Source organism: Symphodus melops, assembly GCF_947650265.1.
Source record: "Symphodus melops genome assembly, chromosome: 3".
NCBI lineage: Eukaryota > Metazoa > Chordata > Actinopteri > Labriformes > Labridae > Symphodus > Symphodus melops.
In genome coordinates, this window is record NC_136693.1 from 30,003,569 (window position 1) to 30,019,924 (window position 16,356).

The 16,356-nt window shown below is 47.9% G+C and overlaps 1 protein-coding gene across 1 annotated transcript; it reads left to right on the forward strand.

The window, feature by feature from the left end:
• The first annotated feature begins 9,311 nt into the window (after positions 1-9,311).
• cplx3b (complexin 3b) lies at positions 9,312-15,052 on the forward strand. The gene is made up of 3 exons (XM_079339930.1): positions 9,312-9,841; positions 13,413-13,500; positions 13,702-15,052. Exons 1-3 carry the CDS (start codon positions 9,684-9,686, stop codon positions 13,924-13,926), a joined length of 471 nt encoding a protein of 156 aa, XP_079196056.1. The 5' UTR covers positions 9,312-9,683; the 3' UTR covers positions 13,927-15,052.
• Positions 15,053-16,356: the final 1,304 nt, after the last annotated feature.

A 16,356-nucleotide genomic window follows, 5' to 3' on the forward strand; every position in this document is an offset into this window, starting at 1 on the left:
CGCGCGCAGCGACGCTCTGATTGAGCCGCAGTTAATTGAATTGGTGAGCAGAGGTCTGGCGCGGGGGGGGGGGGGGAGGCGACGTTAGCGCTCCAGCGGGGATGGAGATGATGAATTTGCCTCTGGGGTTGAGGGCTTGAATCAGCGGAGCATACGAGCCGTTTTCAGTGGGTTTCATCAGCGCCGGCCTCGTGTTGTTTGGGTTGAACGGAGGCCGCGTGAGGTTGGGCTGAGACATTTACCAATACACACGATGTTATGTAAGGACTCTTCTGGCTGCGCAGGGCGGGGGGGCGGGGGTGGAGCACACACTCACATTTTAAGAGGACAAGGGAGTCCAGTGTTGTAAATCATTATTTCTATTGATAACATTTTAAAAATGAAAACAGAACTTCCTTCCCTTCCTTCAGACTGACCGATGAGGGTTTTATTTTTCTGCCTTCACCCTTATAAAATGCACGTGACTTGATGTTACTAATTTTACTAATTACTTTTTTTTTTTTTTTAAAGCAATTTGTCCCGAAGCCGAACAGAACATCCAGACAGGAGTTCAGACTCGTTTATTTCACAGGAACAACAGATTTGAGAAACAACTGGTGAGCAAAATAGAGGACGAAGTATTCATTCAAAAAAGACAGAAACTCATTCTCACCCGGGTTGTGCACGTTTGGCGTGCTCGATGGAGGCCCACGTGTGATCGGAGCCACGCCAGGTTGATGCAGTCGGTTTTCAGTCCAGCAGATGAAGAGCTTCAGGAGCCGTCGGCTTGTGCAGTTTGTCATACGACCATCAAGGCCACACCTGGACGAGTGTTTTCTTTCTACCGTCTACGATCGGTTACATCATACAGTGACGACCAATCAGAGCACAGAGCGCTCTGCACACGTTAACTCCCGGATGTTTCAGTGATCGAACAATTTAGAAGACAAAATAAAATCTTTTGGGAGAGTGATATGGACAAAGACTCTCTGCAGCGGTCTCTTCAAGTCTCGACAGAAGACAAACACAGGTCGAGTAACGATAGGAGGATTAAAGAGGTCTGAAGGTCATGTGCAATGTAAACTATACTCTGCTTTTCACAATAAAAAAGAAACAAAACAAAAAAAGAATGATGAAAAAAAATCTGCGACAAGAAACTGAGAAAAAGGAAAAATTTGTCTCCTCTGTTTGTTTTGTTTCTGTCTTGTGTTGCCCCGCCCCTCTTGCTTCCAGCGTCTTCTCATTGGTCGTGATGATGACTCGGCAGTCTGTGTCCTGCCTGTTTGTCAAGTCACGACACCGATGTATATCTCGGCGATCATCGGACGCAGGGAACCATGGCAACAGATGAAATAATTAAAAAGGACTTTTAGCTCCTTCACAGGGAACGACTTTATAAAAAGCTGGTTTGATTTGTGTTTTTAATATAATTTATCGTGGATGGGAAAGTCATGACAATGTCAGTTCATTAAAAGGCAGCCATGTTTTTGTTGTGATTCTTGTGACGCCGCCCCCTCCATGACTTCACACCACACTGACCATCTTTAGTTCATCATTAAATGTTCGTGTTTGTGAGGCTCTCAGGTCAGTAAACGTTCATCCTCTCGTGCCTCCATGCATGTGTGGCGTTTCGATGCATCTATGAATGCAGAGTGTTCGCCCGAGCGTCGCTGTGAGCTTTGTCTCCTTCTGTGTCTGTCGTCTGTTCGTGTGTGCAGTCATCTCCCAACCTGAGCAGACAGAGGAGCACAGGAAGTGACAGGATAAGGACGATTAGCCCCGCCTCCCCCCCACAAACCCGCGAGCACGTGCACAACGGGCAAACACACTGAATCACACTCCCGCCTCACATGGGGAACAACACATCCTCTCACTAACTCAGCCTGTGTGTATTTGGGTGTTTAAAGATATGAGGCCTCTGAGGATCAGATTCAGGGGCGGTGATGTGTGAGGGCCCGGATCAGACGAGGTCAGCTTAGAGGAGCTCGTCCTGAGCCTCGGCTCTCTCAGGAAGTGTGTTTGTGACAGAGGTGCACGAGGGGATGCTTGTAGTGGCAGCATATGTCAGGATGTTGACGTTTTAGTGCAGAGACAACAAGAACAGAAACAGATCACATGCAGACGTTGGAGAGAAACGGATGTGTCAGTGTTGAAAGGAACACGCTTCACGCCCTAACAAGTGCAGGTTTCAGCACAGAATTTGCACACTGATGTTAATAAGCTCATAAAGCGCCATTTGCATGAGCGTAAACAAATCAGACGGCTATTTATAGCACATAAGAGCACATGAAAAATGCCCTCGTTCCAATCTGTTCCGCCTCCATAGGGCCGCATGTTTGCAGAGATTCAGCTGTTCTCAGATTGGTTATGTCTGCCGGGACTGTGCAAACATCGCCGCTCACAAACCTCGCACAGGCGGGCAGAGAGCATGCACGCAAACACACACACACACACACACACACATGGTCAGTGAGGAGGGCTTGTTGGAAGAAGGGCTCAGACAGAGGGGCTTCAGGGTCCTCGCTATAAGGGTCCTAAAAAAACAAGAAAAACGCTCTTCTCTGCCCTCTTCTCTTGTTTGCTTTAATCCTGGAGTCTAAGCACTTGTGGGGGAGCGGTCTGGGGTGACGCCGGGCCAGGGTGCAGGTCTTCTGAGGTCAGACTGTGGGAGTCACTGCTCGTAGTGTAAACACACCAAGACAGTGTTTATTTGAACGTAAGAGCAAGCTGAGCTCTGCCGAGGCTCCAGCACATGTGACTGTGAGACGTCATCGTCTCAGTGCGTACGCATACATGCAATGTGTGTGTGTGTGTGTGTGCGCGTGTGTGTGTGTGTGTGTGTGTGTGTGTGTGTGCGTGTGTGTGTGTGTGTGTGTGTGTGTGTGCGTGTGTGTGTGTGTGTGTGTGTGTGTGTGTGTGTGTGTGTGTGTGTGTGTGTGTGTGTGTGTGTGTGCGTGTGTGCGCGCAGGAGAGGACTGAGGCGCGTGTCACAGACTTGGGGTCATAACTTCTGTTGTAACTTCTCATTGTGCAGCAGGGGGGAGGGGGGGGGGGGTTATGTAACAAGGAGAAAAGGATGCATGTAGCTGGCATGGCAGGGCGTGTGTGTGTGTGTGTGTGTGTGTGTGTGTGTGTGTGTGTGTGTGTGTGTGTGTGTGTGTATGTGTGTGTGATGGCAGCAGATGAAGCTCGAGTATCCTCTGAACACTAACACTCATCGTTGCTTCCGTTGCTAAGGCAGCTAGCTGCCAAAAGATGTTTTTTGAGAGTTGTTTGTGTGCAGTTGTGAGTCTGTCTCTCAGCCTGTCACTGTGTGTGTGTGTGTGTGTGTGTGTGTGTGCATGTGTGTGTGTGCATGAGAGGGAAATCAAACTATCTATTCAACACACAGGAAACAGATGGAGTGTGAGGCTTCAGGCGAACCTCAGGGCCATGAAAAGATGACAAGATATAAGGAGGAGAAACGTCAGGCAGCAGAGACGAGTCTATTTAAAACAGCGCTGACACTTCACTGCTTTCACCACTTTACACTCATAAATAGACGAATAAGTTCAACATTTCAAAAACTTACTCTCATAAATGCTTCGAATGAAGCCGATTCATTTCATGTTGGATCCTCATTTTCAGAATTCGTTGAAGAAACGATTTTAATAAACGTCGGCTCCCTGAACCTCTAAAAACCTTCGTAAAGCTGATTATGAAACTTAAAACAGTTTAATTAAAAATGTCTCTTTCCAACTCTGTAAACATAAATATATTTGACATATTGAGCTACAAATGTCACAAAACAGATTTTTAAATTAATAGTCTCTGCCCCCCCCGCTGACCTTCGCCCCACCTCCAAGCCATTTTTCTCCATCATCGTCTCACTCCTCCTTCATCTCAGTGTCCTTTATCTCACCCTCCTCTCCCTCGTTCATTCACCCGACGCCCCGCCGAATGTTTGCATCTTTTCATGATAGAGAATTTTCCGGTTTTCTCCTTCCATTTAAGCTCAGCCGGCACTAACCCTTTGTGCTCTGATGTTTCTCTCAGGCTATAGAGGTCTAAATCGGCCTGGGAAGAGACGGGGGGGGGAGGGAGCGAGGATGTCAGGGATTTGAGGAAGAGAGAGGGATGGAGGCGAGGAGGCGGAGGGTGGATAGGAAGGAAATGTGTGAGAGCCGTGTAGAGAGGTGCAAAAGAAGGATGTCACAGCTCTGCACACATCTCCATGCTCGTTCTGTGGATAATACCTTCAGATTAATCTTGTGAAATTACAATTTTCTTCATTTAAATGTCTCATTTTTCTTGTTTCATTTTCATTCTCTGCAGCGGGCAGGTTGTAGTTTCTCTTCTGCAGGTGAAGTTGATAAACTCACATTTTTATTAAAATCGTTTTGAATGGAAAGATCCTCGACTGTGTCCCCGTCCAGAAACTGAGCCCCCCCCCCCCCCTTTAAATCTGCAGCGCTTACGAGGTTTCAACCCACCAGAGCTACTTACACTAAACTCCACGCAGCAGACGAGCACGCTCATCTTTATTAGCAGCTCACGCACACATGAAGGAACACGTTTTATTTGAAGGTTTAACTGAGTGTTTACTGCATGTGGACACAAACCACTCGTTATTCAAGCTGCAGCCTTTTTACATTTAAACACTGTCATGTTTTAATGGCTATAACTTCAGCTAGATGACATTTGGAGGGAATTTATGTAACTGAGCAGAGTTTTATAAGCTGCCGGACCCTCGAGTAGATGTAGATCCCTGAACTGTCATAAACGTTGATAAAACACACAAAGCAGAGGAGGAACCAAAACAAAAGTCCAAAAATCACAGAGAAAAAAACACAGAGAGGCACGGGGAATAAAATAATCGACTGACACAAAACTAACAACGATCTGACATCACGAGGGAAGGAGACTAAATAAACGTGAGATAATCAAACACAGGTGAGACGAACAGGACAGGAGTCAGTCAAAGGAGCAGCTTTAGCCTTCGGCTAACTATCAGTTGTCTGTTCCTGCAGGGGGCGCTGGAGTCCCCCGTGTGTCCCTGCAGGGGGCGCTGGAGTCCCCCGTGTGTCCCTGCAGGGGGCGCTGGAGTCCCCCCTGTGTCCCTGCAGGGGGCGCTGGAGTCCCCCCTGTGTCCCTGCAGGGGGCGCTGGAGTCCCCCGTGTGTCCCTGCAGGGAGTGCTGGAGTCCCCCCTGTGTTCCTGCAGGGGGTGCTATAGTCCCCCGTGTGTCCCTGCAGGGGGCGCTGGAGTCCCCCGTGTGTCCCTGCAGTGGGCGCTGGAGTCCCCCGTGTGTCCCTGCAGGGGGTGCTGGAGTCCCCCGTGTGTCCCTGCAGGGAGTGCTGGAGTCCCCCCTGTGTTCCTGCAAGGGGCGCTGGAGTCCCCCGTGTGTCCCTGCAGGGGGCGCTGGAGTCCCCCGTGTGTTCCTGCATGGGGCGCTGGAGTCCCCCGTGTGTCCCTGCAGGGGGCGCTGGAGTCCCCCGTGTGTCCCTGCAGGGGGCGCTGGAGTCCCCCGTGTGTCCCTGCAGGGGGTGCTGGAGTCCCCCGTGTGTCCCTGCAGGGAGTGCTGGAGTCCCCCCTGTGTTCCTGCAGGGGGTGCTGGAGTCCCCCGTGTGTCCCTGCAGGGAGTGCTGGAGTCCCCCCTGTGTTCCTGCAGGGGGTGCTATAGTCCCCCGTGTGTCCCTGCAGTGGGCGCTGGAGTCCCCCGTGTGTCCCTGCAGGGAGTGCTGGAGTCCCCCCTGTGTTCCTGCAAGGGGCGCTGGAGTCCCCCGTGTGTCCCTGCAGGGGGCGCTGGAGTCCCCCGTGTGTTCCTGCAGGGGGCGCTGGAGTCCCATGGATGGCGGTCTCCGTGCTGGAAATGCTGTCTAAGGCTAACTTTGAGTCAAGCTAACGACGTAGGCTGCTGAGGAAGCAGCGGTACCAATTCAAGGTTAAGTGTCCGACATGCGGTTGCAGGATTGAACCCCTGACCCTGAGAGACGTCCGACTTTACAAACCTTCATATCGGACGTGCCTGTCAGTCAGGTAAGACACTCGACTTCCGATGCATAACTCCTAACATCAAAACGGGTAAGTCATCATGTCCTTGAACATTTATATTGATTCTGCGATGGCGTCCCAGTCTGTGAATTCTCATGTTACGTCTCGGCGTTGCAGGAGGCACAGCGGGGAGCGTCTCACACACACACAGTCAGACGTGCAAGAAACCAAGCAGCGACCTCCAGTGATGAGAAACGAAGACAACGTCTCCTCAGGTGGGGACTTATTACCCACACACACTGCTGTGGTTGACCTTCGATGTGAGCGCGCCGGCGAAATGGAAGAACAGGGAGACGAATAAGAATAAGGTTAGAATCCCAGCTGATTGCAGGTTTTAAAAGTCAAAGGTTAAGCGGTTGTCTTTTTGCTAATATTCAGCTCATGGGGGGGAGTTGATGTTAGCTTGGGGGGACAGATTCCAGGCTGACATGTGGTAAAGTTCAACACCTACCAGACAGCCTGCGGGGCATCAAACCACCGCCGCTGGGGTGACTCGCTGTCCACCATATGGTGCCACGCAGCGGTGACCTCACCTGTCTGCTCCGTCTCTGAACGCACAGAACCAAACGGCCTCCCATGTTTTTCTTTACTCAAAGACGAGTTTGTCACGCGGCACACAGAGCACTTTTCACTTCTAATGGGATTAGTGTGATATTTGTCATCTCATGAGTGGGCTGCCTCTCACACCCTGACTTCCTCGAGACAGACATCCCAGCGACTTGCTAATGGCGTCATCCCGCCTGTGTGAATGTTAAAAAAACCTCCCTGAATGTGCACATTGTTTGCTGCGAGGCACACTTGTTTGATGAGTCTAATCCCTTGTCATCCCATGTCGAAGGAAACAAAAGGTGCAACACATGGCTGCGGAGGATCCGTGTGTGTGTGTGTGTGTTTGTGTAGGTGCGTGTTAAACCCATGTCTTCCATTCCCACACAAACTCCTAATCCCAGAAGATCAAGTGGAACAAGGCTGAAGTGTGACTTGGCGGGAGCCAGCCTGACGTCTTCAGCGAGGTTGACTCACGTCCTCCTCCCTGCTGCCGTACAGCCGCACGACGTCATGCTTCGTCTTGGCCCACATATCCTAATCTACGTTTTTTTTTATCAGAGCAGAGAAAAGAGTTAAAACAGCTAATCCCAGATGTCTGTGCAGCAACGTGTCAGGTCGGTGTGCAGCCATGCATGGATGTTACAGCCAACATCTGTGTGTAAGCTTTGCATGCTGCAAAAAGAGCTGTTCATGTTCACATCAATCAAAGCTGTGAGGAGCTCGTGAAATTAACTGAGCAGAAAGCATGCAGCTGTGACAGAACAACACTTTTTAAATCAGCTTCTGTGAGGAATGTGAAGGTTTCATTTCCGAGGCGTGAGCGCCCGTTTTGTAATCAGCTGATTGAAACCTTGTTCTGAGTGGAGCGCCTCGAAAGCACCTCGTTAAGTTGCAAATGTTACTGATCGAGGCTCATTGAGGCAGCCATGGAAAAAAAGCAGCTTCTGTGTCAACAGGAGGTCTTTGAGTCACGATCCAACGAACACTGAATCAATATTCACATTTTCATTCATTGTTCATTTTATCATGAATGTCTGACAAAATACTGATGGACTCTGCAGCAGCCTCTACCATCAGTGTGTGAATGTGTGTGAATGGATGAGTTCATACTGATGGACTCTGCAGCAGCCTCTACCATCAGTGTGTGAATGTGTATGAATGGATGAGTTCATACTGATGGACTCTTTACTCTGCAGCAGCCTCTACCATCAGTGTGTGAATGTGTATGAATGGATGAGTTCATACTGATGGACTCTTCACTCTGCAGCAGCCTCTACCATCAGTGTGTGAATGTGTATGAATGGATGAGTTAATACTGATGGACCCTGCAGCAGCCTCTACCATCAGTGTGTGAATGTGTATGAATGGATGAGTTCATACTGATGGACTCTTTACTCTGCTGCAGCCTCTACCATCAGAGTTCTGTGCGGCTCATCTGTCTTCGTGTGAAGTTAAATGTCAGAACTCCATCATGGTTCTGTACTTTACATCACTCCTGCTGTGTTGCTCCCGGATCACCTGTCGTCCGGGCTCATCGCTAATCCATGAAGAAGAGAGTGAGCTCTGAGCTCGAGGATCACACGTGTGAACATCTTCAGCCCAGAGATATCATTCCATGTAGCAACATGCTGGTTAGGCAAATTCATTCTTCTTATTAAATTTCACAGAGATTACACTTCTGATCTCGTTCGCTGTGCCACATTTCAATCTTTTCAGCTTTGAAGTGGGAGAGAGATTTCAAAGCGAGCCAGGTGCAGGCTAACTGGGCCTGACTAAGCCTGTGACAAAAAAGACACTAAGACGAGCGCCGTCTCTCCTGATCCACAGTTACCCAGAAAGTAGGCCAAGCTGGGTGTCAGACTGCTGCGAGGATCAGGACTGAAGTTGTTGACTTGTAATCAAAGTTCCCCCTTTTTCACACGTTGGATGTCAAGAGTCTCACCGAGAGCGTCAGAGACAGATTTTTAAATATTCCTCTCACGCACACATGTAGGTCACTTCTTTTTTTTTTTTTTCCAGAAGTGAGGCTTTCCAGCTGAGCACTGCGTCACATGGCTTCATCCAGAAGCATCCGGGCTTCTTATAAAACCATCTCATCGGGAGTCTAACTATTAAACCGCCTAACCCATCAAACACACAAGCGCAGACACATGAGAGGAATTTGCACCGAAAATCCTCCAGGAGGGCTAATAAGCATGAGACACTGATATCATAAACTCAGCTGCGTGTACTACAGACACATGAGTCACTGCTGAATATTATGGTGATGCAACTGGACGTGAAATTTCTAATTTTAGAAGTCCATGTCTACTTCTTGAATGTTAGAGGAAGGGAATATTTACAGGAGCCTCCATGGAGTCTCTTTAAGATGCATTAAAACACACACTTTGTTTCCGCTCGTGCTTTTAGAGATTTTCTGCTCCATCATCCAGATCCTACTGGAGGAGACAGATCCTCATCTTTTCTGGGTGATTAAGTCAACAAGCATGATCTCACGCCGTTGGTTAACAGACAGCCATTTGACTAATTTGCAATTAGGAAGCTCTTTCTGTGTGTACACACAGTAAGTTCGGCTCCAGCGCGCAGATGACCCTGAGACAAGCAGAGGCACCAAAAAACCGCCAAGAGACACTGAGGCTCGTCACGTGCTGTTTGTCCCTCGCGGAGTCCTGCCTGACTCCATCGTGAGTTATAATCAGACGGCGAATCACGGGAGCAGCCCACGCTGCCGACGCGCGCCATGCGAACGCACACCCAGTCCGGCGGTGCTTGGGATTGGGCGGAGGGAGTGGTGGCTGCGGACGGAGTCACAGGATTGGTAGAGTTCAGCGCCAAACTTGTTGACTCATAACTGAGCTCCATCCTTCACGGCGCGGAGCTGTCCACGGCCAGTGGTGCTGAAACTGCGAGCTTTTTGACGCGCCGTTGGAATATTTACGATCTTCTTTTACGGTTTGATTTCCAGCATCGAGTGTTTGAAAGTTAATTAACCCTGTGCTGCACATCCAGGCGTGTGTTTTAAGCGTCACTTGGCGGATTTTCATACTCCGTCACCGCTCTGTCAAAGAGCGCATCAAGCCTTCAACTTCTTCCCCGATCTCGAGGACTCTCCGCGTCGCAGCCATGGCTTTCATGGTCAAACACATGGTGGGAGGACAGCTGAAGAACCTGACAGGCGGACTGACGGAGGAGAAACCTGAAGCGGAGAAAACAGACGCGGCGGCGCAGGGGATGACCCAGGAGGAATTCGAGCAGTATAAGGAACAGTTAGAAGAGGAAAAGTAAGGCAATGATTGAAGCTTCTTTCGCGTAAAGTTGTAAATAAAAGCCTAAAAGTAGTTTTTGGGAGAACAGATTGAAACAGCGCGTTTTCATGTGTACATACAGTAGGAGCGCTCCCAGAGCGGCCGGCGCTACTTTACGCATCAGTGCGATAACACGAGCGCTCCTCTCACAGCTGCTCCTCTCGCCCAGGGAGCTCTCTGTCTCTCCGCTTCAGCAAAGTGTGTAGCTCCCTTTTTTTTCTTTTTTTTAATTTGGGGTTCCTGGAATCGTTCCTCCACGGTTTATGTGTGCCGTGCGGAGTTCATGCCCGGAGCGAAACATGTGCCCATCGCTGTGCGTGCGACTGAGACGCGAGTCAGATGTAGTGGGAAATAAAGTAGGTCAATTAAAGCCAATAAATTGGTTGATTTCATCGGGGAGAAAAACAACAGAATGAACCATTAAGCCTATAAAACAACCATCCTGAGTGATATCCCTATGTATATATGTGGGTGTGATCGTTCTTAATGACATCATAAAATATCACAGCCTAAAAAAAATGATTGATTTACATTTTTAATGGTGTGGACTCTTTAAAGCTCTGTTATGTGGTTGGTTGACATTTTTAATATCTTTTCAGATGTTGTGTTATCATATTGGCATCTTCATTTGTCTCACTTACTAAAAAAAAACAAAAAAAGATTTCTTTTCATGTTAGTTTCTCCCTTACTGAAATATTCCATCTCCCGGAGCCAGTGGAGGACAAAACAAGGTAACGGCAAGGTCACACGACAAACAAGAGTTCACCCTGCGGACAGAAACTCACTGCTGATTAATGTGACGCTCCCTTGGAGCTGGACTCAGCAGCCCATAGAGGAGACGTTCACTGCCCTGCTCATAAAATCAGTCTCCAGAGAATAACATGAAGTAAAGACTGCAAATGCAAGATGGAGAAAAGTAATGGATTTACATTCTCGATATCGGGAGCTCTGCCTGCATCTCTCACTGAATCATGTCGTCTTTACTGGGATGTGTGCACATCATAAAGGCAGTTATCCTGCAGGGCCTCATTTCCATAAGCAAAAACAATTTGACAACATCTGCAGACACTTTAAGCTCAAGTGGGAAGTGAAGACCTAATTTGGGAAAGTATTAACGCCCATTTCATCCCACTAATGCTCAGGAGACATGTTCAGATGCTGAGCCTGCTCTGCCTTCATAATGTGTGTGTGTGTGTGTGTGTGACCTTCAGTGTGGTGAGTTATTAGTCAGAGGCACTAAACATGAGCATAGATCACCAAGAAGGCCTCGCTGCTCACATTAAAGCAGAAGAAGGTTAGAGCGGGGGCTGGGTTTCTCTCTCTCTCTCTCTCTCTCTCTCTCTCTCTCTCCCTCTCCCTGACATGTCACATGGAGACATTTTATCACCCTCAGCACCCCGGCCGCAGTGACATCCCTGGTCATCTGATGCCCTTGAGAGGGGAAGACACACAGCTCTGCTCATTGGCTGCAAGTGAGCGCTGCATGGTTTCTGTGTGCCCGTTTGGTGTCTGGACGGCTCATGTTAATTTAAAGTGAGCTCGGGCTCGCACGGACAGGCCCCCTGAACGCAGCATCTCCAGATAGAACGACCTTCCTCTGACACATTGGGTGCAAACACTTTGCCAAACACGCCCGTGGTCGTCCAGTGTCCCTCTGACTTTAGATGATTTGAGCCTCCTCGACCCTCCAATGCAAGCTGACAAAACATCATGCATGCTGCTTATTTTGTTTTAAGCACAAGCTGTGTTTCACGGACTACATTGAACGTGGCTTTTAGTTTGTGAAGCAGTAAATCACGTCGTCCACTCATGATGCTGGAGGCATTTATAGCAGATTTGAAGAATTTACGAGAGGCTATTATGAACAGGACTGAACCCATAAATATTCCAGGGATGTCGAGTGGAAAGGGCACAACATGCTGGTGCCTGCCCTCTGCTGGAGGCCGAGCACACTGCAGGCTGGATTGTTTACAAGATAAACATGACACCATGGCTTTACAGATGCATCTGCACAGACAGATTTGTATTTTTTTTTTTAAGGTTGTTTGCAGCAGTGGGCTCGGTGCATGTATACATCTCTGAGTCTCATTTGCTTTTATGTTGGTTACAAGCCTTGACATAGATCCAGAGGAGAGAGGCAAACTACAATACTGCACAGCTAAATGGAGGGAAACGCAGGATAAGTGTGATGGGTTGACAGCTGTGTGAGTGGGAGAGCAGGATTGAGTGCAGTTAATAGGTTACCTCTAGTGTGTGTGTGTGTGTGTGTGTGTGTGTGTGTGTATTGGGGTGGGGGGGGGGGGGGGGATCCCTCAAAGGAGCACATGCATCTCATCATAAGCAGGGCATCTCTTCCTGCTTCGTTTCTCCCCCCCGGCAACTCTGCTGCTGCTCCGCCTTCTGCTGGCTCCACACTATAGTTAGCATGAAGAGGAGGTCATGCTAAGCTCAAAGGCCTCCAAGGTTCAAATTTGACTTTTTAAGGAGAAATCTTATTAAATGTTGATGAAACAAATGTTAATTAGTTAATTGTTTGGGGAATTTCCTACTTTAAGTGTGCCAGCTAGTTGTGAGATTTGACAGGGGGGTAAAAAAAAAGGCTGATCTATATTTATGTCACAGACTGTATTAAATATGGACGCAGTCTCTGTGATGTCACCCTTTGGTTTATGATGAGGTGCTTTGAAGCCGAAATAAGGTGGTCGCCATTTTGGAGATGCTGACTCAACCTACATTTTGTCAAATCTTAAACAGTGAAAGAGCGTGAGATGATGACGTCTCTGCAGCGATGGAAGCGGGCAGTGGAACTGCTTCAGATAGAAGTGATTGTACCCGAGCTAAAAAGCCTCTGCATGTTTCTAATAAGCTCCAGCAGCAGAAAGCTGCTCAAACTAGGATCAATGTTGGAGATGAAACATGGAGAGAGGTTAGAACGCAGAAAGCTTTACAGACCCATGCAGAGCTGGCTAAACACTGAAGCTACAGTGTCCACCACATGCTGACCTGTGTGAGAGGAGGGGGGGAGACAGCTCTCTCTGTTTTAAATGGGAGACTGTGGCTCAGTGGGTAGAGTCGTCGTCTCTCCAACCGGAATGTCGAGGGTTCGATCCCCAGTTCTTGACACTGCTCTGTCAGGGTGTAGCCACTCCTGTGGTCGACCGCTTGGTGCCCCACGGGGATAAAGAGAGTTCAAAATAATAATAATAAATGTATACTGCAGTACCCATTTTAAACACTAGGTGTCAGAGTTCCATGTCGCTCCTTTAATCCTCTTGGGGAAAAGCTACAACATGAAGAACTGTCGGGCTTAATCAAACCAAAATGGATGAGTCGTGAAAAATGCACAATGTACCAATAAAATAACCTTCAATTGATACCAAAACTGTTTGTGGCGTCAGGCTGTGAACGTCTTTATTCGTACTATAAAAATGGGCATTTCAGCGTCGGGTCCACTGGGACTTCATGTGGACACTAAAGGAACTACAGTCTCCCGCTCCGGCTTCATGTATTCTGGTGCACTGAGGCTACTTTTCCGTCTTTCTTGCAGACAAGAGCGAGAAGCCAATTTTGCCCAGAAGAAAGCCGAGAGAGCCACAGTTAGAAGCCACTTCAGGGATAAATACCGACTACCAAAGGTAAGCTAACCCTGTTCTCATTTTATAAACCCATGAAAGATGATTGCATTGATTCATAAAGACTATGACCTTTGTAAAAAAAACAACCAGGCTTGCACCTTTCTATAAAAAGCCGTCAGATTTGAACTTGTTGTGTGAACTTTCTTTGTCCTCTTTCCTCCTGTCCGGTTGGGTGTGTCTGTGTGGACATGCCTGCATCAGAATGAGCTGGATGAGACCCAGATCCAGCAGGCGGGGGATGACGTGACGTTGCCCACAGAGCTGGCCAAGATGATCGCCGAGGACAACCAGGAGGAGACGCACAAGCAGTCGGTGCTGGGCCAGCTGTCCAACATCCAGAATGTGGACATCGACCAGCTGAAAGACAAAGCACAGGCCACGCTGGAAGACCTCAAAAAGCAGACGGAGAATTGCAGTCTCATGTGATCTCGCAGTTTAACTTGTACAAATATTTCTCAAAGGCAGAGCTGCTCTGGAGGTGAAACATATTCTCGTTGCTTTGGAGGAAAGTCAGAGCCACATAATGACAGTTTTTGTAGCTGTGCAAAGTTAGACAGAAATTATGCACAAAAGAGAGCGGGAAGAAAATCACGAGCAGGTTGTACTTACTGGAACAAAGAATCCGGGCCGACCCCTTGACCTTCAGATCTCCTAAAAATCATGAATGTCCTTCATATTTGTCATTGAAATTAGCTGCGGCTCTCTGGCTCCTCCCACGCAGATTTAAACACTGAGATTATATATTTGCCTTCAGAGCAGCTCCTCCTCTCAGAAATATTCCTCCGTCTTTCCTTTGCATCCCTCTCTCTCTCTGTACCTCACACGCCCGGTGATAACACAATATGATTCTGCAGCAGAGGTCTCAGGTGTGTGTGTGTGTGCGCGTGTGCATTCGTGCGTGTGTGTTTCCTCGCTAACAAACACACAGCGGAGTATCTCACTGAAAAACAAGTGCACATCTTCAGTGAGATCAGCTTTTTGTTTGAGCTAAAAAAAACTCCACACACGAATGATTCCAGCTGCACGTGCAACATGTGGAACAACAGATCAGGATTTCCGAGCCGGAGGTAGAAAAGCACAAAAACGAAGAAAGGTGCGATATTCAATTAAAGCAACAAAAAGAGGCAGATCTTTTTTTGTCACAAGTAGCTTGCTGTTGTCGACCCTCTGGTGCCCTGACAAACACTTTCTGTGTGCTGCATTAGTCCTACTTTGAATCTTTTCCTAAACATATCATTCTTTGAGTTCAGCTTTCTCCATACTTGAGCGTGCCTTGGTTTTCTTCTCTAGATCTCGAACACCCGTAAGCTACTTTTTACAAAGACTCTTCCTCGACAGCATTTGTTTGGGCGGGACGGTTTTACTTTCACTTTGACTTAAAAGCAACAACTAATATGTTGGAGCGTAGATATAGAGTTAGGTGCTCCAAAGATTCATCTAAAATTGACCTTCACTGGAGCAAACCTGCAGTTTTTGGATCGTAGTGGAAACTCTTTCTTGTCCTTAAGAGGAAATCTGATTTGCAAACTGAAGTGCACCCAACCTACACACATTGTGAAAAAAGCACAAAGACACTTACACACACAACATAGCACATATCTCTCCTGGATGTGATAATGACAGGCGTGCAGTGAGATGTGAGATCCAGGAGTCCACGGTATGTCTGCAATGGAAACTAAACGTACTCGTTGTTTAAAAACCTGACGGCTGAAGGAACAAATCCCCTCAGATCTGCGCCAAGATGTTAAAAAAAAACAAAACAACAACCTTAAAAGCTGCTCGGATGAGAGAGATGTAAATGCTTTATAAGATGTATGTTGAAAAACCGTAGACGTACGTAAAGAAAAAAAGGCATAACTATGTAAAACAGCGTAGCTGCGGTGTGACTAAATCCACATTATGTTGTATAAGATGTAAATGTACCTGCTGCTTGCACATGCTGTCAACAGCCGCTCATCTGTTTTTATCAGAAGTGTCCCCCCCCCCCCATTGACCTGTCCTCCATCTCATTGACCCCTGCGTCTCAGTGGTGCTGTCTCGTGCTGGTGGATTGCTGTTGCTTAGCTGATGTGATATATCTAGTGGTGTCTTCGTTAAAAAACAAAAAAAAAGTGTAAAAAGAAGCAGAAGCTCGTCGTGTGGCAGAGAAACACAGCACAGTCACCGTGGGCTTACTGTGCATTCAGCGAGGGACCCGAGGGGGGGGGGGGCGTCGCCGGTGTTGTCGTGTTTGAATCCGTTTGCTCTACATTTGGCCAGTGTTTGATTTTTATGTCGCTGTGGTGCCGAGAGTGACGTCAGCTTTCATCTCCTATCTGTCCCCTCTTTTAATCAATGTGACGTTCTAACTGCCAAAACACAGCGTGCTTTGAGAACACTGCAAAAACTCAGTTCAAAATCTCTCGTCAGAAACGTCTCACGAAACTTAACAGAAGCCACATTCACCCGACAGGTCCAGGTGAACGCCGTATGTCGAGATAGCCTGATTTGCTTGTAACACTAAAACATCACAGGGGGCGTGGCCAGACTTTCTGAACTGGTGACTTAAACAGGTAGACTGCATAAGTCAGCACCCCAGATTTTGAGCTTTTGCCTCAAAAGTCAAAGAGATTTCTCACAGTTCTTTCGCTGCCCCGTCTCTGATTAGACAAATAGCCAATCATAAATTTGGATTTTGGGCGTGGCACTTTTGGGTGGCCAATCAGATTTCAAGGGAGGCCCATGCCGCCCCTCTGGACACGCCCCTGCCAATGCAGCAAGCCAAATCAATTTAAAGTATCTTGAATCAGATAAAGAATATTTACAATAACCAAATGAAGGCTTCACGTTCTGCTTGTTGTACCTTGATATGGGACG

What these genes read in the sequence shown, in the direction of transcription:
- cplx3b (XM_079339930.1), top strand. Translation starts at nt 9,684, where the DNA reads ATGGCTTTCATGGTCAAACACATGGTGGGAGGACAGCTGAAGAACCTG. An exon ending in GAACAGTTAGAAGAGGAAAA is followed by an intron (nt 9,842 to 13,412) that starts GTAAGGCAATGA and finishes TCTTTCTTGCAG; the next exon opens with ACAAGAGCGAGAAGCCAATT. An exon ending in ATAAATACCGACTACCAAAG is followed by an intron (nt 13,501 to 13,701) that starts GTAAGCTAACCC and finishes TGCCTGCATCAG; the next exon opens with AATGAGCTGGATGAGACCCA.